This window comes from Leptonychotes weddellii, chromosome 6, assembly GCF_054177405.1.
Source record: "Leptonychotes weddellii isolate Sample4059 chromosome 6, ASM5417740v2, whole genome shotgun sequence".
In the NCBI taxonomy this organism is placed as follows: Eukaryota; Metazoa; Chordata; class Mammalia; order Carnivora; family Phocidae; genus Leptonychotes; species Leptonychotes weddellii.
In genome coordinates this window covers 82,774,382-82,802,102 of record NC_138374.1, presented here as the reverse complement: position 1 = coordinate 82,802,102, position 27,721 = coordinate 82,774,382, and the positions used below count along the sequence as shown (strand labels likewise).

At 40.2% G+C, this 27,721-nt stretch overlaps 1 protein-coding gene across 1 annotated transcript in view; it reads left to right on the top strand.

The window, feature by feature from the left end:
* The window catches only part of SDCCAG8 (SHH signaling and ciliogenesis regulator SDCCAG8), a 217,892-nt gene that overhangs the window by 127,586 nt on the left and 62,585 nt on the right, over positions 1–27,721 (top strand). Inside the window, exons 13-15 of the mRNA XM_081823178.1 lie at positions 5,445–5,572; positions 7,650–7,758; positions 17,325–17,456. Of these exons, the coding sequence (XP_081679304.1) occupies positions 5,445–5,572; positions 7,650–7,758; positions 17,325–17,456 (369 nt within the window). The remainder of the gene's footprint in view (positions 1–5,444; positions 5,573–7,649; positions 7,759–17,324; positions 17,457–27,721) is intronic.

The window sequence follows — 27,721 nt, the reverse complement described above, 5'->3', positions numbered from 1 at the left end:
TTGGATCAGAATTGGAAAGATCAGTCTGAATGTACATGCATTATTAATATAAACATACATGGGAAAATACTTATAATTATATATTTATACATTTATATGTATATTCCTATCCTGGTTCTGTCTACTAAGGTGACCTAGAAGCAGACTTCTCAGTAGCAATGTGCACCACCTGATGATCTTGGTTTCTAAATACTATTCTCCATTAAAAGGCAGAAGAGTTCCTTGGAGAAATGCTGACTGCAAGACTGGTATAAGGATAGTACCAGATGAGCCTGGAACATCTTGGTGGGGATAGAAAGCCAGAAAGTTCATAGGAATAATAGAGAGATATAATATAGGAAACAACTTGAAGGGGTTCACACTGGCCAAATCTAGGAACAAAAAAAATAAATAATGGCCATAATTGATTATAGCCCACTGAGTAAAATAAGAATCCATGACTCCATGCTGATATCAGTGAGTTAATAATGGGAGAGAAAGGAAAGCCCTTTCTTACAGCACATTAACCAAGTGATCAAAGATAATATCGCCAATGTTGGAAACATAGACATCATGTGTCTTAACTCACAATGACACCCACACCTCCCTGCTTTTTTTCTCTATAATTCCATCAGGAATGGCTCTCGGCTAGTAAGCATGTTATAAAGGGTCTCATAACTTTGTCATACCGATATTCTACTGTCACAAAGCTCTCTGTATTGTACTTTAGAAGGGAAACACCATTTAACCAAAAGGGTTGTATGTTTAATACCACAGCTTCAGCCCTCGATGAACAGGTGACTAGAAACATGGCAGACAGGATTGGTGCCTCAAATCACCACCACTGCAGACCCCATGCTCGGGTTAGACTTGAAGCTTTCATCATTTCCATCTCAGACTCATCGATGAACTTTAGGACCGTCAGAAACTTTTACTCCTTCAATGTTGCTATAAAATTTAGAATGTCCTTAAAAAAATCTAATAAATCATTTTTCCTCTGTGACATGAATATTTTTAAAATAGCAGGATTTAAAATAATAAATGATATAGAAAAGTTGAGGATCAAAAACATAAAGTGAATTCTTCAGTCCCTTTCTTTAATGGGATGGTAAATATCATTGCAGACATTTTTAGAGAATATAACCAACCAGAACTGTAATTCGAAAAAAGGAGTGACAACATCTCTATGTGTACTTGGTCCATGTTTGAGGACTATCCAGTACTTCCTTTAACTCTTAATTATCATCAAGAAAACATGGACATGTCCACATGTGGCCACCGGTGATTGTGAATAACTTGGAGAAGAAGGTAGATGTTCCTATTCTAGTGCAGTTTCTCCCTTTTAAAATCAGCTCTATGGAGGTAAATTTAAATATAATAAAATCACCAATTTTAGATGTGCAATGAAAAATATTTTGACAAATATATACAGAGGTGGAACCATTATAATCCTGATAGAGAACACTTCTGTCAACCCCAAATGTCCCTCATGCCCCTTTGTTCCCTCACACACACCCCCTGTTCTTAGGTCCTGATGGCACTCACGTGTCACTCTAGTGTTTACTTTTCTAGAACGTCATGTAAATGAAATCATACAATATGTTTGTGGCGTCTGGTTTCTTTAACTAAGCATACTGCTTTTGAGGCTCATCCGTGTGTTTTACTTACAGTAGCTTGTTCCTTTTTATTCTTACTATTCCTAGTATCCCTGTAAGGCAATACCATAGTTTCTTTATCCATTTAGCAGTTAATGGACATTTAGATTGTTTCCAGTTTTTTTTCTTTAAGATTTTATTTATTTATTTGACAGAGAGAGAGAGGGAGAGCACAAGCAGGGGGAGGGTGAGGAAGAGGAAGAAGCAGACTCCCCGCTGAGCAGGGAGCGTGAAGTGGGGCTCAATCCCAGGACCCTGGGATCATGACCTGAGCCGAAGACAGACACTTAACCAACTGAGCCACCCAGGCGCCCCTTGACTGTTTCCAGTTTTTAGCAATTATGACTAAATCTTTCAGCCTCATTTTAATCACAACCAAGAAATTCTTCTTTACTGCCATTGCTTTTATTCCACTTTATAAAATATGGCTAACTAAAAGTTTGATTAAATGAAATCATCAGTGTTCTGAGTGAGAACTGAAAGAAACCCAGTTGGGGAAGACTAGCTCAGCCACCCTTCTGACACTCTCACACCCAGCTAGGACGGACCTCTCATTTTTCTTTGCTTTGGTAGTTTTCCCAAATTTGGTAGATTTCTTATGGTGTATTCCACCTTCTACTTCCTATTTTAGCCATTTTGAAGTCCCTGTTGGGAGCAAAGACTATGCCACATTTATCTCTATTTGACTCAGTGCCTAGCAGAGTGTCTTTTACATAATAGAGTTATGATAAATATTATATGAATTGATTTGGATTCTTCTCTAATCCCTCCCCTTGGACACATAAGTGGTTTTTATTAATTCTTTCAATCCATGATTGCATTACCTCTGGAGTGCCATAAAATAGGTTTCCCTAAATCAGAATATTTCAAGTCCCACCTCTGCCTTCACATCACTTACAATGTAACCTTCAAGCCTATTTCTTTATTCGGCTATAATGTGAGAGGATTTGATTAAACAGATTTGAGATTCCCTTTCAGTTCTAACATTCTAAGGTTTTATAAAAAGCCTACTAAGTCAGAAAGAACCTGCAAAGGGAGAAGGCAACACGGGAGGAAAGGGGGCTGGAGGGAGGAAATAGGAAAGTAAAGATATGCTGTGTTTTTTATGCAATGAAAAAAAATGTTAACTAGACTTGTGGTGATCATTTCGTACTATGTACAGATACTGAACCATTATGTTGTACACCTGAAACTAATATGTTATATGTCAATTATACCTCGATTAAAAATTATAAAATAACACGTAGTTTCTTAAATAAAGTAAAAATTGGAGAAGGATTCAAGAAACAAAACTTGGTGTTTAAGTCAACATTTGTTGGTAGAGCATTGATTTTTTTTTAGATTTTATTTATTTGAGAGAGAGAGCTTGTGCACAAGTGGGAGGGAGGAGCAGAAGGAGAGGGAGAAGCAGGCTCCCTGGTGAGCAGGGACCCCAATGAGGGGCTTGATCCCAGGACCCCGGGATCATGACCTGAGCCGAAGACAGACGCTTAACTGACTGAGCCCCCAGGTGTCTCAGTAGTGCATTCTTTTAAATTGTCTTATTTTTTAAGGAGAACTACAATAACAGTAGTTATTTTTTCTATAGTAAATTTAGAATATCCGTTATTAGGCAGCTTCTCGTGCTAAAAATTGATGTTAAGCCTGGCAACCCCTTTATGTAGGAGAACCATAGCCCGGGTTGGCAAAGGGTAGCCCCAGTCATGGCTGTTGTCCTGGTATGATTATCAGTAGCACTCCTTTTCACTCTCAAATGGATATTGGTTTTGAGCAGTGTGTTGTAAGGCTACCCAGTTATTAGTGATCTCAGAGCCTCACATCTCCATGCCTGTAACCAGGGACCTGACATTGGGGTGGTTCCTCAGTGGAAGAGTCCACAGTCTCTTTTTAGGCTGATTCCTTCAGCAGCACGGTTTCTAGCTAGTGAAGCCCCTGGAGCTTCTCTCTTCCAGGCACTCTTCCTTTTGAAATGTCTGAAAAGTTTTTGCCTCCTCAAACTAGCTTTGAGCAGATTCTCCAGCCTCACTAAAGACTGCATCCTCCCTTCCCCCATGGCGAGGGTCTAAGAACATCTATTCATTAAGCATTCACTGCCTCCTTCTTATGTGCCAATCCTGAGCTGGGCTCCGGATTTAGAGAGACAAAGATGACAAGAAGCAGTAAGTCAAGTGTGATAAATGCCATCTTAGTAGGACGTATCCATTTACAACCTATATTAAGGTCACCGAGGAAAGAATACTTAATTTAGGAGAGAATGGAAGGAGAGGGGAGAATTTTGAGCAGACCTTAAAGGAGTAGTATACACTGAGCAGAGGGAGAGGAGTGGGGGTGAGTGTGGGGGGCTGTGGAACAGGATGCAGGGTGGGGGCCATCCCAGGAAAACAAAGAGACATATGCAGGGATCCATGGGCAGAAGATGCATGGTGTGACTGGGGAGGCAAAAAGTGGCCTAGTGTATCTATTTGTTGCAATATACCAGTTTGGAACTTAGTGTGAGGGAAGACCTTAGAGCAGGTCCAAGGGGGTGTTGTTATTAGAAGCACCAGAAGGGACCTTATTTCACATTTAGCGTGGACTCCTGATGATTCCATTTGAGTGAGGTATGGGTATAGTTTCCTCCTGAAATTTTACACTACAACATTACCACATGCATTGACCAATTTCAATACAGACTTTCCTTATGTTGCTTTATAATTAGAAGCCAATGAATCGAAGCTCCACAGCGGTATGTAGACTACTAGGGATAGCTTTATGGAATTGTTTATTTTTGGTTTGGCAAAGGCAAGGCAGTAAATATCTCAATTAGTAAACTAAAACAGCACGGATGAGAAATGCCCACAAGGAGATCAGGAGTTAGACATAACTCAGTTAATTAGAGGAAACCCTCATTCCACTTACCTGTATTCAGAGTATGCGGAACCAACCTGACGTGTGTGTGCGGTATTCAGTATCGCTTCCTCAGCTTCCAATTGTTTAGGCAGTTTCTTTCTTTAGGCGCCACTGTGATGGGATATTGACCCAGTGGGATGACCCATCTCGCTGGGTCAATATCCCATCACCACGGGGTGGGACGTTGTCTTGGACGATGGAATATTCTCATTGTGCAACTTCTCTCAGCATGACGCAAAAGAGGTCTTATTCTGATGTGCTGGGGGAAGTTTTTCATTTTCATATTCATATTTATATTCCCATCATGTAGCCTAATGTGCGGAAATGTTTAACGAAAACATGCAGAATCATTTCCTTGCTTCTAGATTGGATCTCCTACATTCTATCTGAGATTCCATTTTAAGTTGGGGAGGAAAAGCAGAGGTGGTCTACAAAGCTGAGTTTCAAGAATTTAAGTTTTGGTGTATTGAATCATGCCATTTGTAGGACCGCAAGATTTGTAGGAAATATTGACCATTCAAAAGATAAAACAGGAAATGGTGGCCCAGAACATTGACAATCTTACCGGAAAGGAGGTTTGTGTTTTCAGGTTATAAAATATTAATATTCGGCTGTCACGATTTTTTGATTTTTAAAGTTGTATACTTTAGTCCGTTTCGATATATGGCATGTATTAAACACAGCATGAAAGGCCCCTTGGCTCTTCCCCCCAAGGGGGCCGGGGTGGCGGGGGGGAGAGGGTGGGGGAGGAGAGGGGGGCCGGGAAGGTGGAGGGGTAGGGGAGGAGGGGGTCTGACAGATTGCTGTCCACTTCTGCTTCACAATTTACTAGGTATCAGCTCTCTGTGGTCTGTAGGGGAAATGGTGGGCCTTGGTGCATCTGTAGATTACATTTCTGTCTGTCTCCTCTCTGCTTTGTAGACTGGAAAAAGATAGCATTCAGCAGAGCTTTAGCAATGAAGCAAAGGCCCAAGCCCTTCAGGCCCAGCAAAGAGAACAGGAGCTGACACAGAAGATACAGCAAATGGAGGCCCAGCATGACAAAACTGGTAGGTGGTAGGGAAAGATTAGAGCCTGGGCCCTGGCTCACAAGCCAGGCCCACGCCTTACTGTGAAATGACATCAGGAACACCTGTAACCTTTGGCTGGCCGAAGGGAGCAGATGCTAACTACACCGGAGATTCCGAATTACATATTAGTTAGCGTTTAAAAGAGAAAATGGAAAGTATTGCCCACTGTCTGTTGATTTCAGAGTACTGCTCTCACATCTGTTGCACCATCTGGATTATGAGTTTATTTACCTGTGTTCAAGAAACGTAAAGCTGAGAGAGACCACAACAAAGTAGAAAAACAAAGGGCTTGTTTTTGGCTGGGTTTTCAGGCACACATGTTATATAAAAAAATAGCATCAGAAGCTCTGCGGGAAATGCTCTGAGCTTACAGTTAGAGTCTCCTGAATAGCACTGAACAGTTCCCACAGTACACACATTATAGCTACTCTAAAAGCCTAATGAGTTTGCTTCAGCATCCAAACTGGAGAAAAGCTTTAGCCATTAATCGGTTCTTAATTCACTGTCGCAGCTGGATGTAATTCAGTGGCTCCAAATTGATATGTTCCTTTATTTAATCTTTGCAGCTTCGAACATTTTTAGCATTTGTATGATTTTGCCACCTCCCCCAGCCCAATCTAGAGTGATGTTTAATCCTTTGCATTCTTCAAGTTCTCAAACTGCTGTGAAAATTCCCTAATACAAGGCACTGGCCACAGCTGTCAGCGTGGCTAAAAACTGCCACCTCTCATCACATCGGTGCTGTTTTGCAGACAGAGTTGGCCAGTAACTCTTTACCTTTAATTTGAAAGTAAAATGCACTTTTGTTCAAAGCAGGCAGTTTGATGCTGAACTCAGCCGGAGCATTCTGCAGCTCCTTTCACTTGTGAGTTGTGTGTTCACAGACAGTGTTAGTCAAAACAAGACCATGTCAGTCATTATAATTCCACACCACATACTCAGAGCTGATTGGACTATTAAAACAAAAGTTTAATTGATCCTGTCTCTTCCAGAAAAGTGTTGCTTAATTTTTGGTGCCTTGATTTATTTTGCTTTGTATGCTATGTGCTTTTTGCCAGTCAGTGGCTAAAATCGGGAAGAAATAGAGGGACTTATTAAGCCTGACACTTAAAGATAATGTTCACATGATCTTGTGTACACTCTATTTGATGACAGGGTAAAAAATGATTGTTCATCCTATAGGTGAAAAATGGAAACGTAAAATTCATTAAATCATCTATTTGCTTGTGAAGAGGCAAATGTCATATTGACCCACATGATACCCTCCGGCATTTTTCCAGACTCAGTAGATGTTTTTCCACTAAAAATAAAAGGAGGAAATTCCAGGAAAAATTAGTGTTTGCCCCTCCTGCTTGCAGGATCCTAGTGATCAAGGAGTTTTGGGCACAATCTCTGAGTGCTACGTGAGGGGATTTAATGGCTAAGACCTTCTTAAGAACACTTCCTTTTATTTTGCACAAAAATACCACACTCCCTTCAATTCCTTTGACCAGATCTTTAGTGAAACTCATACTGTTGACAATGAAATCCAGATTCTAGGGAAAATTATGTACTTTACCTTCATAATGAAAGAAGTGTACACAAGGGGCAGGGATAGTGAGATCTGTGGGCAAATACGAAACATAAAGCATGAATTACAGTATAGAAGAAAGTTCCTCCGTTATTTTAGTTGTGAATTATCTAGTTGTGATCATTCTTGACACTGTTTATAGTGAAATTGTCAAAATAAAAATGTAATATCTTGCATATTACAAAGATATAAGCATCCATGTCTCCCCTTGAGATAATCTGACAGTTTATCAACACATTAAACCATTACCCCAAACGTGTATGATCAAAACTGTTTCTGGGGTGTAATTATTAGAAAAATTAATGCCTCCCAAGATTTAGTATCTTGCCAGGTGAGTGGTCCTTTGACTTTGGACACTGAAATTGACCTGGTGGCTTATAGGAAATGGGAGTGGTTTTAACACTTTTACCGGTCTACATATGGAAGCCCTGCAGAGTTACAACCATAAACATCTTATATTGGTGGGGGGTTTATTGTTATTTCTAGAAAATGAACAGTATTCATTGCTGACCTCCCAGAATACATTTTTGACAAAGTTAAAGGAAGAGTGCTGTGCATTAGCCAAGAAACTGGAGCAAATCTCTAAAAAAAGCAGGTAGGTAATATTATATGATACTTTCAGAGCAATGTTTGTGTAAATACTGTCATTTTTTCTTAAAAAACGGTGTTTCCACTATTTGAGGCTAATGTCAAAATTAGATATGTGTTGACCTATTTCCTGTAAAAATATTTCCTCTGTATGGACAATTTCTTAATATGTACAGTTTCTAAATTGTCCATACAAACCCCTTGGTATTTTTTTTTCATGGTTATGTATACGTACTATTATTTGACCTTCTTAACGTTCAGAACCGACAGTTATGAAACTTCAGAACACAAAGGTCAAGATGGCAAGTATTTTAATAAAGGATTCAGATAAATCAAGCAGTTTTAAAGTCTTCCATCAATAGAGTTAACATTTTAATCTGTTATCACAGTTCTCCACGAACACCCAGAAACTATCTTTAAGTCAAATGATAATAGATGAAATGTGTATCTATAAAAATGACAGTAGGTGATACTTGAAAATAAATAAACCCAAACCATCCTTTTGTTCTCCTAAAATTAATTTATTAGAACAGCTATCATTCATTTTGTAGGTACACTGCTCTTTTATAAAATACATTGATTGGGATCTTCGTGAATTATTTTCTGCACATTTTCTAATCAGATTATTTCCATGAATGAATGATTTATACTCTAAATGATAAGAAGCCTGAGTTCTCATCTCAGCTCTGAGAGTAACTGTCTAATCTCAGACAAATTTACTTGACTTGCTTGAACTGTGCTTTCCTCTTATAAATGAATGGTATTGGACAGAATCACTTTGAATTAAACTATAAAAGGCATCGTTCACATAAACTAACTAGATATCAGATGTCCCATTAAAATACAACCCGATGGAAAAATACCCTGTAGATCTCGTCTGTATTTTTCTGAAGTTCACTTAGATTTACACAGAGCAAGCAGTGGGGCTCAGCAAACTTCTGACTTAGGTATCTCGTTCAGAAAGAATTTCCTAGAGAATCAGAGCATATCTGATCACCCTGAGCTCTATCTTGTGTTCCTGCATCAATGAGGTGGCTTAGCTATTGGAACCCCTATCCCTGAATCCTTTGGGGAATCAGGGCTGATGAATCCAGTTCTTTTTGCTCACAGGAAGACAGAGGCTCCTATAAAGCTCCCAGAATGTGCTCTGACATGTGCACCTTCTTAGCAAATACTAATTAAAGATCTAGTTTGAGTAGAGGAAAGCTCAGGGTGCCAAAATACCAGATATTTCCAAGAAGTTTGACAAGGAAACCCAAATGATTTTGTTGCAGGAGAGACCCTCATAATATATCAACAGTAGCTACTGCTAACTAGAAATATTTGATTTGCCTCACATAAACCCAGAACTAAGTAATTTGTTAGAAACAAACAAAAAAACTGGATCATATAATCTAAGAAAAAATTACATTGATCTGGGACTTAAAAGATTAAGATTGCTTCATGATTGATTATTAATTATCTTGCTGAGGAGACATAATTCTGGAAATTGCGGCATATAAAAGAGAAGGAGGTACTATATGCTTGGTATATATTATTTAATTCTTACAACTTGAGACAGGAATTATTACCTTCTTTTACATGTGGGGAAGCCAATACTCAAGAGTGTTTAAATAGCTGGGAAGTGGGAGAGCTAGAGTTCTACTGTACATATTTCTAGTTCCAAGGCCTATGATCTTTCTTGTACATCTACTACCAAAGAAAATCAGGCCAAAGCAGCTATGATGAGAAAGTTTGGGAAAGAAAAAAATATTCTTTAAATTCCCATGGAGAAGTAGACATGCTTGTCATGTGAGGGTAAGCCTGGGAGCCTGGGTCAACCTGTGCCCTGTGTCCTGGGCCCTCTTTCTTCTGCTCTGGATCTATCCATGTACCCTGTACTGATCTAGGGAAACTGAGCCTCAGCCCCTCTCCTCCTCCCCTTGCTTCGGGTTCCTCCAGTTTCTGACCACTGCTTTGTCAACTGAGCGTGCTCCTGTCTGATACATACCTGGCATGCAGTACATACTTACTGACTAAATGAATGAAACAAGTATGGTTTTATACCTCGTATCCTGACCTGACTCTGGTCCCAACCTGTTCCCATGTTGATGACAGGCAGGGTGCAGTGAAAACCACTTTGGAATTCAGAAAGAACTAGGTTCGAATCTCGCTGTGCCACTTGGGTACATTGCCTAATCCCTCCAAACCTCAGCTTCTCCATCTATAAAATATGTATATTTTTGAAATGTATTTTATTTATTTATTTATTTATTTACTTATTTAGACAGAAAACGTGAAGGGGCAGCAGGAGGGGCCGAGAGAGAGGGAGAATCTCAAGCAGGCTCCACACTCAGCACAGAGCCCGACCCTGAGTTCATGAGCTGAGCTGAAACAAGAGTCCAGTGCTTAACCGACTGTACCACCCAGGGGCCCCTCAAACATTTCTAAAACCATGTTGCAGGATTGTTGTGGGGATGAGAAACACCGAGAGATATACGATGCACATATATACATACACACGTATGTAAAGGGCCTCGCATGGTGCTTGACACACGGAAGTAGAACCATACCTGATGGCGTTGTTTTCAGGGTCTTGACCGGGGCAATTTGGATTTGACTTCGATCTAGGTATTATTGTCTTTTCCAGGGAGGGTCTGAGTGCTATTCTGACAGACATAAAGTCTATACCACAAGAAAAACCTTTGTAAAGGCAAACAAAGCAGGATCGGGAAACTATGGGGCTGGTTGTGTTTCAAGTCCTGCTCTGAGATGGCCTGTTCCGTAAATCTGAAGAATTAAAATAGTCATCTACTGTAACTTTGCAAGTTTATCCAAAACCAAGGCCTGGCAATCGTAAACACTCAAAAAATTGTTACGTATTATGGTTAAAACTTTTAAGAGCCCCCAAAGTTTACAAAATATTCATTTTGTGTGTCTCACAAGAACGTGGTAGATACGATAAACTGTGATTTTAAGGTTGGTTGGTTGTTGACTCTTAATTTCTTGTCCACGGAGTCTCTTTTCCCTCTGGCTCCCTCTATGATGAGGATGACATTTTCAAAATTCGTACAAAATGTATCATTTGATTTTGACATTAACCGTTTGCTTTGAATTCACCTATATAACTTGAAGGCCTCTGAGTATTTCTTTTTAAATAAAGATTATAAATTTATGAAGCCCTATAGAAGCCTTCGGGAGCTCTGCACACCCTGTACTAAACTTTGAGGATAAATGATTTTTCCTGTGCTTTGAGGTGAGGAAAATCTTGGAGTTTTCTGAGCTTTCTAAAGTGTTGTCGTTGTGGAAGTTCAGTCTCCACAATAATGAAACCACATGGTAATTTTGAGGCAGCTTGTCCTCAGAGTGCTACGGGTAAAATTTTTCTTAAAAGTGGGTATTATATTTATTTTGTATTGCTCAACAATCGAGAACAATGTTTGTGGTTCCCCTTTTCTTACTCAGGACATTTTCTCGAAGAGTTCCACATTATTTATAATCCCATACTAACCAAATGGCTTCACACCATTTATAATAAGCTTTATTTTTTACTCAGAGATCTAGCCATTTGACCAGAGCCCATGCCGTCCCTAGGAGCGCTGACAGTCCGGGCTCACTGTGCAGGAGGCCCCGACTCGTTACCCCAGCCTCAGGCTAGGCTGCCCTGCGCAAGTGTTTAGAAATGGTTCCTCCGAGTGTGCCTATTGCATGTGTTTTCTCCCCAAGTAACGTGCGTGGTATTACGGCAGCTCCTTGAGCTCCTGTTGTCTGCAAGCCCTCCCCAGTGATCAGCGCGATACTTTCTGCACGGCGCATTCCACACTGCTTGGGTGGTGTCTGTAACTCCAGGGTTTGTGAATGGCACATCCCATTTTCAGACGAAAAATGAGCTGCCAATTCTGTGCATTTGATATAGCTGGTTTCTGACCACGAGACGGGAGAATTAATTCCATTTTGCTTTTAATTGGCACCAGGCAAGCAAGCCGGCTGATTGTAGTTGAGGCTCTCATAAACTTTAGCTTCCCTTTCGTCTTTATTCCCCGGGACCCTGGGAGCTTATTACAAGTCCTAGGGTTGTTTTTGAGGGTGGTAAGTGGAGCTCTTGAAATATCTTTGGTGCAACTGTGATTTCTCTTTATCTAAGTGAGGGAAGTGTTCCCTCTCCGCAGGTGTTTGGATGAATCAGCAGTAAAATGTTTGCAGTGCAGTTTGCAGGGCTCGGACTGTGGCCTGGAAAGAGCTTAGAAGTGTTGGGCACCGGGAGGAGGGAGCCTCTACCAGCTGCAGGGGGGCGATCAAGCCCGGGTTGGGTTGCAGCCCCTCGGCACTCGCATGTTGGAGAGACAGGCTAGCAGCGAGCACAGAGCCCCGGTCTACGTGGTGGTTTTGGTTTTGCGTCTCTTCTTTCTTTCCCCATCACTGTCACTTTCTGGGTTGCTAGGCTTGTGGATTGATGTCTAACACTGCCCATTGTGTATTTGTGATTTGCGTTTTGTAATTAAGAGGAACAATGGGAGTCCATTGGGTCTCGTTATATATAATGGTTGGTTTAATTTGTTTCACTTCTATCTTGTTAATTGTAAATTGATCATTAAGATTTGAATTCTAATCTGTCACCAGGGTTGTGGGTATCGAGGCTAGAGCAATGATCCTGGTTTTAATCACTGATGATGAGAAACAAATTTTATAATTTTGGTACATATTGCAGTTCATATATTTTAACACTGTATTTTATGGTGTTATAAATATTGTTAAATGACTTTTAGTGTAGTTTTACTGTGTGGACTATAATGTATAAATTATATTACTGTTTTGGCAACAGTCAGTATCCAACTGTGTGAGTTTAATTGAAGTAAAGAACACACACCCGTGAAAAAAAACTATTTTTTTCCCCCGCATGTTTAGACTATGTTAGGTTGGGATGCTACAAAAATTATATTCTACAAGGAGAGACTCATACTGGCCTCTGCTAATTGTCACCAAAAGTCAAGTGAGAATCTAAAAGAATAAAAAATTAAGGCGTCAGGTTTTCCCTCAAAAAAGCAATTATCATTGTAATCCTAATTGTAGTAGTAAAATATTATACTTCATGCAAATGCCATTGCACAATATAACTGGTAAATAAAAATGCAGGGGAAAGTTCATGCTTCTGTGAAGCCAGAAATTACCTAAATTTTCTATAAAAATGGATTAGAGTCAATTATTCTTTTATATGACACTGGGATAATCGTGCCACAAAAGTAATGTGGAACCAACACAGAGACTTGTGCTCAAGTGTACTCTCTGAACTTTGCAAACCACTAGTTCTTTCAGTATATTGTGGGCCCTGGACAGACAAATGATGATGTCCATGGACATTTGCCAAATTTTTATCAAACACTGCAAGTTGGAAGGCAAATTACCATTATAAACAAAGGGAAATAAAAACCCCAAAATATGCAAAACAGAAATAAATATCATAGCAATAAAATACCTGGTAGTAATGTACACTTTACAAAATAACATTTATCTTTTTGTGGTCGTGTAAGAATCCCCAATATAGGGCATTTGGCTATAACTACAAAGAAAAATTAAGAAAAGAATTTCCTATGACACTACCATCCTGCGAAGTATTGTTCGTCTGCGATGCATCTCCTAGCAGTGAGTTTGCGTGTGGATGTAAGTGTGTATGTGCACACACATTCGCCTGCTGGGTGAGTGGCACTGTATATACAGTCTGTATCCTGCTTTCACTTACTGCTGCTGGTGAACATTTGTCTACATCACTACTCTGGAAACCATTTTAATTGAATCATTCATATGCATAATAATTCATTAGACATTTAAGATGTTTCCAGTTTTTCACTGTTATGAATAATACAATAATAATTTTGTCCATTATTCTGAATTTCTGATGATTCCCTTAGTCGAGATGCCTAATAAAAGGGGATTGCGGGTCCAAAGACTCTGACCTGTCTTTTTTCTGTTTGAATAATAATGAACCTTTTTAAGGCTATTGATGTGGATGACTTTGCTCAAGTACTACGCTAGATTCTCAGTATACGTGTACCCACATCAGTATGTGACACAAAGAGTTGAAATTTACAAAAGAAAAAGTGAGAGGCAGTATGGCATAGTGGGTGGGAAAACCCCCTTAGAGTTGGGCAGGCCAGTGTGTGCATCTGGGCTGGGCTAATCACCCTTTGGGTGACCTCAGGCAAGTCATTAAACCTCCTTTACCTCACAGAGAAAAGGAAATAAACACTTACCTTGAAGATTTAATTTCGATCATTAATATAAAGGATGGATTCTGCTATCTGGCAGAAAGTAGGCATGCGGCACTAAATATTCAACCAGAATCTGGTTTTGTTGTGCATTTTTTTGAATAATAGTAGAAATTGAATATTTTATAAATGTCAATTGACCATTTCTATTTCTTCCTCTGTGAATATTTTTCATATTCCTCGTATGTTTTAGTTTAGATTTTGATGGAGAGTGGGATAGCACTTTATTAAATGATGTTTCTCCTCTTCATTTGTCTCATTTTTCCTGTGTGTTCCCAGTTCTTTTTTTAATTTTGTTCCCAGTGCCTTTTGTTTTTCATGAATTTTTTTCAAAATCAAAGTGACTTTCAAAATTTTTTTTCCAGGTTTATTGAGAAATTATTGATATGCATCACCATCTAAATTTAAGAAGTACAGCATGATGGTGTGATTTACATGTATTATGACATGATGACCACAGTAGATTCAACTTCAGTGACTTTATTTTTTTGTCTTAAATATGTGTCTATTGTAAAACTTCAAAAAATATGGAAAAGGAAAATATATTTTAAAAAATTCCTAATTCTGACACCTAGAGATAATCCATATTAATATGTAATATACACATCAAAGTATTTTTAAGGGAGGAGGGGAAAGTATTTTTTAATTATAAAATGGTATCACTCTATATATGCTGCTTTTTAAATATTTTCCTTTCTTACCAATATATCATATTTTTAGGTCAATAAATAATGCCACCAATAGATAGCCCTCACTGTCAGAATAGCCTTTTTATATTCCTTTGTATAAGTAATGTAACCAGTCTTCTGTTGACACATTTCTCAATTCGGTTTCCAGATATTGGGTTGCAGAGCAAGGTTGCTTCTAGAAAGAATGCTGCTGTGAACATTACAACTTTTGTGTGTAAAGGTTTCATATTCTTATATTATAAAAATCTATGTTTCCTTTGTGATTGTTCTTTTAAAAAAGTGACTTTTTTTCTGGGGAAGTACCTGAGAACAGATAAATATTCTTCTGCGTGTTTTCCTAATCTGGTTTAAGGGTAATTGTTGTCTTTTGGGAATTTATTTTAGTGCATAGTGCATGTTGTGATAGGAGATACTAATCTTGGAAGACCACTCAATTAACAATTTCTTATAACTGCCTTAAATTCTTGTATATTGTATGTGATTTTGAAAGGAGAAACATAAATCATTACTAACTGATTTAGACTATTTCAAATATAGGTAAATTCTTATTAGGAGAAGCAAATGTAGACTGAGTGCTTGATCTGAGCTTAAAAATGAGATAATCCCTGCCCTCATGTATAATCTAGTAAAAAAGATGAGGCATCGAGCCACAGTTCAGAGGAATAAATTATAAGCTAATATATGGAGAAAAGCTGGGGGTAGTTTCAAAAAATGTGCCGACATATTGAGAACTGCAAAGTATTAATCAGGGCAAGCTTCCTTTGAGGTGACACTGGAACCAAGATGAAAACAAAATGAGGAATGAGGGGAACGGAAAGTGAGAAATTGCTTCATACAGTGACGCCATCACTTGGGATGAGTTCCTTGGGATGAGTTCTCTGAGCAAATCCACATCTCTCCTTGACCAGGAAGAAAACTTTCACCTAATGGAGGAATCCTTTCTTTGGAGGGACATAATTCTGCATCAAGTGTCTTTTTTTTTTTTTTTAAAGATTTTATTTATTCATTTGAGACAGAGAGAATGAGAGACAGAGAGCATGAGAGGGAGGAGGGTCAGAGGGAGAAGCAGACTCCCTGCCGAGCAGGGAGCCCAATGCGGGACTCGATCCAGGGACTCCAGGATCATGACCTGAGCCGAAGGCAGTCGCTTAACCAACTGAGCCACCCAGGCGCCCCATCAAGTGTCTTACTTAACCTTCAAGAAACAAACCAGTCGTTAACTGCTCACATTTTCATATGCAAGAGCCTTAAACTTTCGGTACCTGTGAGAAGCATAAGGAGGTGGTGGCCACAGGATCCATGCTGAATGAAAAGCGAGGACAGGGTTATGGTTTTTCTCGGAGAGGTCTCTTTCTGATCTTTGGATTTCGAGACTTGAGATGATCCTCCAAGATACTAAAGAGGTAGCATATTTCCCAAGGGACACGAATCATCATCACCAAAGTAACTACCAGTGATCTCACATGAGATGTGTGAAGGCAGAAAGAAGATTGGGTAAATAGTACCTGAGGTAGCAAAGTGGGAGAAGATGAATCTTATGTGTCTCCAGAGGGGACCCCCGCATGGGAAGCAAGCTCGTCTGCTCTCGGGATGCCAGAAAAACTTGGAAGGCAGAAGTGAAGCATAGGACCAAAACCAAAAATGACAGTTCTACCCCCTACCCCACGGAGCCAGTGACTGTCCCTCCTCCACCCAGCGGATTAGGGGCTTCCTCTCTGAAGACATTGAACCAGCAGGCTCTGGTTAAAATAAGGGCACTGAGCATAGCAGCGAAATTAATAGGAAGAAGTCTGCATTCTGAAAGGTGAGATCCCCACCTCTCTACTTCCCACCAGCTCCTAAACTTAGCACTGCTAGTTAGGGTCAGACCCAACAAGCAAGGAGCTGAAGAATTCTTCTCTTGAGAAGCAGAATGGCCACAGAAGGAAGAATGATAGACACAGGTATTAGAAATCTCCCACTGGAAAAGATGGCTTGACGTTCCGTCACTCTACACCAAAGCCCTCACCGGGGGACAATAAATGTACACCAGTGCACATGTGATCATGATAAGCTACTGAGCCAGCAAGGACCAATATGTAGGTAGTCACATGACGTAAATATGGCTATTGCTTTAACTACACGCTGGAATACTAGTAATTACACTGATAAGCTGGAGATGAGGTGGGAGGGTGGGTAGAGGAACGCCATTTTTCATTATTATGCCTTTTGGAACTATATGATTTTAATCATGTGCCATTACATTAGCTATGTTAATTAAAAGAAACAACGCTCTGTCATAGAGATTAGGCCTGGGGTTGCTCCTTTAACAGCATGGTGGCTGGCCTGCAATAGGCACTCAGTAAATATTGGGTATAAATAGGAATCATTATCATTTTTGTGTCGGTCCTGGAAGAAGCCATCTCTTTCAGAGTAAGTCACTCTTCCTTTCCCTGTCTGCCACTTGAGTCCCTGCAATGCATATATTCCTCCACTAGACATTTTGCAATTTCTGAAATATTCCATTTTACATAAAATAACTTTTGTTTACACTGTTATTTTTAAGTATGGTGTTTAAGACAATGCTAAGGTTATACCGTAAAAACGTGCTCCGGTAATAAGAACCTTTAACATCTCTCATTTCTGTGTTTTCACCTCTCTAGGTCTGAAATAGCTCAGCTCAGTCAAGAGAAAAGGTATATGTATGACAAACTGGAAAAGTTAGAGAGGAGAAATGAGGAATTGGAGGAGCAGTGTGTCCAACACGGGAGACTACATGAGATAATGAAGCAGAGGTAATACAGCTTCAGTAATCAACTGACATGCCATATATTGAAAGTGCTTGGTTCAAAATCAGAGTGGGAATTGGTGTGGAATAAATAGAATTCATGGCCACCATGGCACGCGAGGGATGTGCTCAAAATCTAATACTCTTGAGTATTTATGCTTTCTCCGCTTAGGTTGTCCTTATATTACACAGAGGGGAGAGTATATCTCCTTTTTACTATTCTGTAGACACAGAGTTAGATTTAATAGCATTGTAGGAAAACCATCTACCTTGAAGGTGTAAGTTGGTGATGTAATATGGAGGACTGTCATAGAAATTAGGTTTCGAGTGGTTTTTGTAAGATAAAACATATAAGAGGCTAAGAAGGTTAAATATCTTTTTAAAATATATTTATTTATTTACGTGAGAGAGAGAGAGAGCACATGGGCTAGAGTGGGGGGAGGGAGAGAGAATCTCCAAGCAGACTCCCCACTGAGCACAGAGCCCTACGCTGGGCTGGATCCCACAACCCATGAGATTATGACCTGAACCGAAACCAAGAGTCAGATGCTTAACCAACTGAGCCACCCAGGTGCCCGAAGGTTAAATATCTTCATCAGATATGCACTGATGGTGTTGCTGGAGACAGAATTTAACTCCAAACCTTTTGGTTCTTCCTAGTGGTGTCACTGGGAGCAAGTTATGTGACCTCCCTGAGCATCAGTTTCTTTATCTATATATTGGGACTAATAATGGCCACTTTGCAGTTTGATATAAAGATCAAATATACGTCAAGCACTTGGCTCCTACTAGCCACCTACTAAATGGCACCAATATTTGCTCCCTTTTTCTAGACGAAGAAACGCAAGCTCAGAGAGACTAATGGATTTGCTCAGAGGGACAGGTTGAGGAGGTGGTAGAGTTCCAACTTGAATCTTGATCTTTTGACTCCAAATTCCTTTCCTTTTTAAGTTCACTTCTTTTGTAACAAACCCAGCCCCTTCTCATTTCCTATAAATGTGTCACTTAAAATTTCTGTATAATGATGGATTCCCAGGGAAAAAGAACTGTCAGTATTTACAACATACAATGAATGGATTGCTGTAGGTTTGGACTCCACGTGATGATCACGTGTACAACACTGCAGGGAGCTTGAAGGGGTTCTCTTGGCTCCCAGCCCCCCATTCCTATCCAGCTCCCCAGACACCCCACACCTTCTCTGTTTCAAAAGCAATTGTTGACACAACTGAGAGGAAAATGAAATGCTTATAGACTCCTTTTATTTTGTTTTTTAAATTTAAAGTCAACATAGAGTCCTTGGGGAGGGCATAAATACTTTATATTTTAATCACTTGCTCTATTGAAGGGAAGAAGGCCATCGGAAAATGGCACTGCTTTTCAGCCGCCAAAATATTAAAATATGGGTGTATTGGGGAGGTAATTAATCATTCATTTATTTACTCATTAAAATATTTACTTAGGGGGCACCTGGGTGGCTCAGTCAGTTAAGCGTCTGCCTTCGGCTCAGGTCATGATCCCAGGGTCCTGGGATCGAGCCCCTCATCGGGCTCCCTGCTCTGCGGGAAGCCTGCTTGTCCCTCTGCCACTCCCCCTGCTTGTGCTCCCTCTCTCACTGTGTCTCTCTCTGTCAAATAAATAAATAAAATCTTTAAAAAAAATTAAAAAATAAAATAAAATATTTACTTAGACTCAGACACTGTTCTAGGCCAGACTAAAATATCTTAGGTTTTGTGGGCCACATGTGGTTTCTGTCACAAGGTCTTCTTTGTTTTGTTTTTGTATTTCACAGTCTTTTAAGAAAACAAAACCATTCATGGCTTAGAGGGCCAACAAAACAAGCCAGAGAATTTGGCCTGGTTTGGGCTGCAATTTGTCCCATACTGGGCAACCAAGTCATTTTGCTAATATTTTTTTTTCTTAAATTTGTATTAGAGTCCACAAAATGCACTCAGCCATGTTATCTTACCTTGAAACAAACAGGAAAGTAGCTGTTACTATCGTCCATTTCCAGATGAATAACTGAGGGTCTCAGAAAGCTACAGTTGCCCACTGAAGGCCAGGCAGCAAATTAATCATTCATTCATTCAGCAGATATTTATTGATTACTGTGTTCTCCACCACATGCTGGGAATAAAATAGCAAAGTAAACATAGTCCCCAGTGTCATGAAATTTACAGTCTTATAGGGAAGGTGGATATAGATGAAATAATGTTGTAAATATCTAATTAATTACAGTAACAATTGATTCTATAAAGAGACATATACTTTGTGGTAAAAGCGCCTTTAATAAGGGGACTTACCTGCTCAGGAAAAGTTTCAATGAGAAAAATGATACTCAAAGTGAATCCGCAAGCGTCAGGATAGGGACGGCTAGCTTCCTAGAGTGGGAGGTGGCCGACTGTGCCCCAGCCCACAGCCCACGGTACGAGGCTCAGGAGGGCAGTGGTGCTCGTTTGTCCACATACCGCTCAGGGCTCGTCCTGCATGCTGGAGCTCAGCACTGGAGTCAGAGACTCTGACCCACTGGCCCGTGGAGCCTGAAATACTTAATGTCTGGCCTTCTCCTAAAAAAGTTCACAACTCCTGTTCTGGAGAAAAGAAGACTGTAAAACTGAAGAAAGGACTTTTGAGGAAGGAAAAAAACTTGTGTGTTTAACATAAAGAATAAGGGAAAGAATGACACATGATGAGGTTGGAGAGGTAGATGAGGGCCAGACCTTTAAGTTTTTCTTACAGACCTTTTACTCAAGAATTTTTATTTTTTTAAAGAATGAGGTGATCAAATAGCCATTTTAAAATAGCATTCCAGGGGTGCCTGGGTGGCACAGTGTCTGACTCTTGGTTTTGGCTCAGGTCGCGATCTCACGGTCGTGGGATTGAGCCCCGTGTCGGGCTCTACATTCAGCACAGGGTCTGCTAGAGATTCTTTCTCCTTCTCCCTCTGCCCCTCCCGCTCATGCTCTCTCTCTCAAATAAATAAATAAATCTTTAAAAAAAAATAGCATTCCAGTTCCAGAGTAGACCATGTGTTAGAGCAGAGCCACAGTGTTTGCACAAGACCCATTGGGAGCTCCTGGAGTAGTCAGTCGGGTGATGATGATGCTTGAACCCGAAGTGATGATAATGATGATAGAGAGAAGTAAACAGATTGGGGAAATATGTAGGAGGCGAAATCAATAGGACTTAGTAATTGATTGACTCTGTTGGGTAGGGGGGCATGTCAAGGATAATACCCATATTTCTGACTCGAGCAATGGGGACATCGTGGCGCCACTTAGAGAGCTAGAGGATGCACAAAGAAGCAGGTTTGTGGGTGAGATGGCTTGGGTTTGGGATAAGACCAAGTATTCGATTTGGCCCTGTTGAATTTAATGTGCCAATGCTTTGTACAAATGGAAATGTCAAATAAGCAGGGGGACACAGGGCCTCCGCCTAGGAGACAGGTCTGGGCTGGAGGTAGAAATCTATCTATAGAGCCTGTAGAGGATATTTGAAACCTTGTGAGTAAATGAGGTAATAACCAGAGGAAAAGTACAATAAGAAGGAAAAACGGCTTCAACATTTAAAGAACATTAACATTTTTTAAAGGATGTATTTATTTATTTGAGAGAGAGAGTGTGTTTATGAGCAGCAAAGGGAAAGGGAGAGAGAGTCTGAAGCAGACTCCCCACTGAGTGAGGAGCCTGACACGGGGCTCGATCTCATGACCCTGAGATCACAACTTGAGCCAAAACCAAGTTTCGGACGCCTAACCGACTGAACCACCCAGGTGCCCCAAGAACACCAACCTTTTTAAAGGAAAGGTAGAGGTTGGCAAAAGACACTAAGACAAGGAACCCAGGAAACAAGCGGAAACCAGAAGAGTATGCTGTTGTGCGTGCTTCAGCAAAGAGGAAGGGGCCAACCAGATGCTGCTGAGTGATTAAGTGACCGAAAGTATCCACTGAACTTAGTGACAGAGACAGAACTGGTTGCGTTAACAAAAATATTGTTAGTAGAAGAGTACGACAACCATGTTAGGGCATATTGAAAAGTTAGCGTGAGTAGAAAAATTGACATAGCACATTTAAAGTACTTTTTCATGAGATTCGGCAGCCAAGGAAAGCAGAAAGCATTTAGCGAGCAGGAGAGACAGACCAAGCAACCGGTCGGGGGGGAATGTATTAGGAGGGGTAGACGTGAATGTATTAAATTCTGATTGTCCAGATCATTAAACTGTGGAGTCAGGAAAGGCCCATTTTCCAGCTGGTGATTTGGAATCTCTGGCGTCCACAAAGGCAGTCCAGGGGATTCCTGTTCAAGATAGCAATGGCATGTTTTCTGGTAATGTTTTAAGACAGGTATGGATTCATATATTTTGTCATCGAAAATAGAACCATGTGAGAAGTCTGCAGTGTTTGCAGAGGGAACAAGCCTTAGCGCCCTCACGTGCTGTCGTGGGGTCAAGTATTGGGTCACCAGCCCCCAGGAATCCACATCGCTTTGTCAGTTATGCAGTCCTACATAGTTTTGTTTTCTTTTTGTGGCAATGTATGGCTTAAATTACACACATAAAAACCATTGATGAAGACATGCAGCGGCTAATTGATATGTAATGAGTGAATAATGAGTTTAAAATTGGCAATTCTTCTATAAACTACCTCAGAATGATCTTTACCAAATCTGTGAAGTTGTATTTTTCTAATAGAAAGTTTATTCCTTGAAAACCAGTGTTATGAATAAGAAATAGGAGCACCTGGCTGGCTCAGTCGATAGAGCCTGTGACTCTTGATCTTGGGGTCATGAGTTCAAGCCCCACGTTGGGCCTAGAGCTTATTTAGGAAAAATAAAAGGGAAATAAAGTATTGATTTTTATCTAATTTAGGCATTCCATTTTGGGGGGAATTAAGACTATTCACTGTTTTCAGAGAAGTCCCTGAAAATAGAAGCCAGAAATCTTAACCTTTATTTCATCATTTAAAAACAAAATAAGGCAAAATATTGGCAGAGAGAATACAACAATATTTAAAAAGAATTACACACTACAACCAAGTACAATTTATTCCAGGTATGTAAGACTGGTTCAACATTTAAAAATCAATTAATTAATGTAACCCATCACATCAATAGGCTAAGCAAGAAAAATCACACAATCATATCAATAGATGCAGAAAAAGCATTTGACAAAATCCAACACCTATTCATGGTAAAAACTCTTAGTAAACCAGAAGTAAAGGAGAAATTCATCAACTTGATACAGAACATCTACAAAAACCTAGTGCTAGTATCATACTTGATGGTGAGAAGTTCAAAGCTTTCCCAAAAAGATCAGATATAAGGCAAGGATATTCCCTCTCACCACTCCTTTTCAACATCATACTGGAAGTTCTAGCTAATGCAGTAAGACAAAAAAGGAAATAAAGGGTCTAAAGATTGGGAAGGATGATATGAAATTGTCTTTGTTCGTAGATGACATGATCGTCTACGTAGAAAAAAACTGCTGGAACCAATAAGCAGTTACAGCAAGGTTGCAGGATACAAGGTTAATATATGAAAATTAATCACTTTCCTACATACTAGCAATGAACAACTGGAATTTGAAATTAAAAACATACCACCATTTACATTAGCACCCCAGAAATTAAATGCTTAAGTATAACTCTAACAAAATATGTACAAGATTTATATGAGGAAAACTACAAAACTCTGATGAATGAAGCCAAAGAATTAATAAATGGAGAGATATTCCTTGTTCATAGATAAGAAGACTGAATATTATCAAGATGTCAGTTCTTCCCAGCTTGACCTATAGATTTAATGTAATCCCAACTAAAATCCCAGTAAGTTATTTTGTGGATAGTGATGAACTGCTTCTGAAGTTTATATGGAGAGGCAAAAGACCCAGAATAGCCAACACAGTTTCAATATAATGAAGGAGGAGAACAAAGTTGGAGGATTGGTCCTACCTGATTTCCAACTTACTATGAAGCTGTAGTAATCCAGACAGTGTGGTATTTGAGTAAGAATCGACAAAGGGATCAGTGGGATGGAACAGAGAACACAGAAATAAGCCCAAATTAATATAGTCAAATGATCTTTGATGAAAGAGCAAAGGCAATACAATGGAGCAAAGATAGTCTTTTCAGCAAATGGTTCTGGAATAACTGGACATCTACATGCAAAAAAAAAAAACTAGGCACAGATCTTATAGTTGACACAAAAATTAACTCAAAATGGACCACAAACCAAAATATAAAATATGAAACTTTCAAACTCCTAGAAGATAACCTAGATGACCTTGAGAATGGTGATGACTTTTTAGACACAACACAAAAGGCAAGATCCAGGAAGGAAGTAATTGATAAGATAGACTTTATCGAAGTGTAAAATTTCTGCTTTGAGAAAGGCAATGTCAGGGCACCTGGGTGGCTCAGTCATTAAGCCTCTGCCTTCAGCTCAGGTCATGATCCCAGGGTCCTGGAATCGAGCTCTGCATTGGGCTCCCTGCTCGGCGGGAAGCCTGCTTCTCCCTCTCCCACTCCCCCTGCTTGTGTTCCCTCTCTTGCTGTCTCTCTCTGTCAAATAAATAAAATCTTAAAAAAAAAAAAAAAAGAAAGGCAATGTCAAGAGAATGAGAAGAAAGCCACAGACTGGAAGATAATATTACATAGATGATAAAGGACTATTGTCCAAAATACTCAAAGAACTCTTAATGCTCAACAATAAGAAAAGAAACAACCCAATTAAAAAATGGGTCAAAGGGGCGCCTGGGTGTCTCATTCATTAAGAGTCTGCCTTTGGCTCAGGTCATGATCCCAGAGTCCTGGGATCGAGCCCTGCATCTGGCTCCTTGCTCAGCGGGAAGTCTACTTCTCCCTCTCCCACTCCCCCTGCTTGTGTTCCCTCTCTCACTGTGTCTCTCTGTCAAATAAATAAAATCTTAAAAAAAAAAATGGGTCAAAGACCTTAACAGACACCTGTTAAGAAGAGATACAGATGACAAATGAGCATATGAAAAATGCTCCACATCATATGTCATCAGGGAAATGCAAACTAAAACTACAATGAGATACCACTACACACCTGTTAGAGTGGTCAAAATCCAGAACACTGACACCATCAAGTGCCAGCAAGGATGTGGAGCAACAGGAACTCTCATTCACTGCTGGTGGGAATGTAAAATGGTACAGTCACTTTGGAAGACAGTTTGGCAGTTTCTTAGAAAACTAAATGTGTGATCCAGCAATCATGCTCCTTGATATTTACCCAAAGGAGTTGAAAACTTATATCCACCCAAGAACCTGTATAGAGATACCTATAGTGACTTTATCCATAATTGCCAAAACTTGGAAACAACCAGATACCCTTCAGAATGGATAAACTGTGATTCCACCAGACAGTGGAATAGTATCTAGCATTAAAGAGAAATGAGCTATCAGGCCTTGAAAAGACACGGAGGAACCTTAAATGTTTATTATGAAGTGAAAGAAGCCAGTCTGAAAAGGCTACAAACTATATTCCAAGTATATGACATTTTGGAAAAGACAAAACAATGGAGGCAGTAGAAAGGTCAGTGGTTGCCAAGGGTACAGGGGGAGGAGAACAGAGGATTTCTAGGGCAGTGAAAATACTCTATATGATACCATAATAGTGTCTACGAGTCATTATACATTTGTCTAAACCCATAAAATGAAAAACACCAAGAATGAAACCTAATGTAACTATGGACTTGGGGTGATTGTGATGTGTCCCTATAGGTTCATCACTTGTAACAGATGTACCACTCTAGAGGAGGATGCTGATGATGGGGGGTGGTCTGTGCATGTGTGAGGACAGGAGGTGTATGAGAAGTTTCTGTGCCTTCCCCTCAGTTTTGCTGGGAGTCTTAAATTGCTCTAAAAAAAAATCAATTAAAGAAATGAAGCAATAAGTTGAATTTTACATTTGAAAAAACCCAATTCCAAAAAATATCATGAAGCTATTTTTATGTTTTTTATTCTTACGCATCAATTTAATTTCAAATCTACATTACAGAGCACATTTTGTTCCTAAACCATATTATGTTATTGGCCAATTGTGCCTTTTTTCCTATATAATTAATTCATTAAGGATTTAATTTATGTAAGTGAAATTGCTGGCATTATTGGTTACATAGGAAAATTACTTTTTTTTTTTTTTTTTTTTAAAGTGAGTTGCAATTTTTTTTAAAGATTTTTTATTTATTTATTTGCGAGAGAGAGAATGAGAGACAGAGAGCATGAGAGGGAGGAGGGTCAGAGGGAGAAGCAGACTCCCTGCCAAGCAGGGAGCCCGATGTGGGACTCGATCCCGGGACTCCAGGATCATGACCTGAGCCGAAGGCAGTCGCTTAACCAACTGAGCCACCCAGGCGCCCCAGGAAAATTACTTTTATTTAGCTTTTTATTTTGAAATAGTTTGACTTATGGACAGGTTACAAAAATAATTGAGAGTTCCCATATGCCCTTCACCCAGCCACGCTTCTGTGAGCGAGCATCTTACGTAACCACAATACAGTGATCTGACTTAGGAAATTAGCATCGATGCAATACTAGGAACTCATCTCTAGACCTCACTAGGATTTCACTAGTTTTCCCCTAATATTCTAGTTCTGGTTCAAGATTCTATGTTGCATTTAGTTCTCATTTCTCTTTAGTTGTCTTTAGACACTTAAGAATTTCTCTCGGGGAGAAACCTGACCTGTGACAGTTCCTCACTTTTGATGAGAACTGCTCTGTTGTTTGTAGAGTGGCTCAGTGTTGGTTTGTCTGAGGCATCCTCACTGTTAGGCTGAGGTTGGGCGTTTGGGGCCAGAATCCCACAGTGTTGTGTCCCTCTCTTGCACCGTGTTGACACACTGTGTCCTGTCACTGGTGGTGTTGATTTTGATCACTTGGTCAAGATGGTGTCTGCTGGATCTCTGCTCAAATGAAGTTATTAAGTGCCTCGTGGGGAGATAGTTGGAGACCATGCAAATACCCTGTTTCTCATCATATGTTTTTTAAAACATTTATTAATTGGGGCGCCTGGGTGGCTTCCTGCTCGGCGGGAAGCCTGCTTCTCTCTCTGCCCCTCCCGCTGCTTGTACTCTCTCTCTCTCTCAAATAAATAAATAATTTTTTAAAAATTTATTTATTTCAGAGGGGGGTGGAGAGGGAGAGAATCTCAAGCAGACTCGTGCTGAGCTCAGAGCCTGGCGTGGGTCTCAATCTCACAACCCTGAGATCACAACCTGAGCCGAAGCCATAATTCAGATGCCCAACCGACTGAGCCACCAGGTACCCCCCTCATCATATATATATTTTTTAATTTATTTATTTGACAGAGAGAGCACAAGTAGGTAGAGTGGCAGGCAGAGGGAAAGGGAGAAGCAGGCTCTCCGCCGAGCAGGGAGCCCGATGCGGGGCTCGATCCCAGGACCCTGGGATCACGACCCGAGCCGAAGGCAGCCACTAACCGACGGAGCCACCCAGGCGCCCCTCATCATATTTTTTAATAGACTTTATCTTTTAGAATAGTTTTAGGTTCAGGAAAATTGCTTTAAAAATAAACTTTATATTAAAAAATTTAAAGATATGCCTCAAATAAAATTTGTTACTTTAAAAATCCCTCTTAATCATATCGTGTAAAAACTATGAAATAATTTAACTGATCCCTAAGGGGATTCATAAAGGTATGTATTTCTGTGAAAGGCTTTGAGAATCAGATGAATTTGGAGATGCTGAGGTAGACAGAGCAGAGGAGAGACCAAGCTTGAGCCAGGAGGAATCCTGGACTAGAAGAGGGTCACCTCCTACAGCTCAGCAGTGCCTTGAGAGGAGGACATGAGCTGATAAATGCAGCTTTTTGAATAGAGCGCTGGTAAAGTGAGCTGAGGCCAGAATTGGTTTGTTCTCTGTTTATCGGGCATCCATTTGGTGCCAGTCACAGTACTAGCCCAGGGGGTACAACGATGAAAAGGGTCTACCCCTCTGCCTCTCTCGCCTGGTTGCAGGCGCCCTCTCTGTTTGGGCTGATGGGGCTCCTGAGCAGCTGTGACGTCACCCACCATCTCCTGGTAGGTCCCTCCTGCCACTCTTGTACCTCCAGAAACCCCACAGGCAAGAAGGAGGGGTGCCCTGGGGGACTCGCCTCCATTGGCAGCCTGGGCAAGAGATGGTTGCCCTGGAGGGTGTGTTTCATCTCTTGTTCTCTCTGATTTGTGTAAACCAGAAGTCTGTTGATGTTAGATTTGGGTGCATAGTCATAAAACTTTCCCTGTCCCTGAGGAAATGT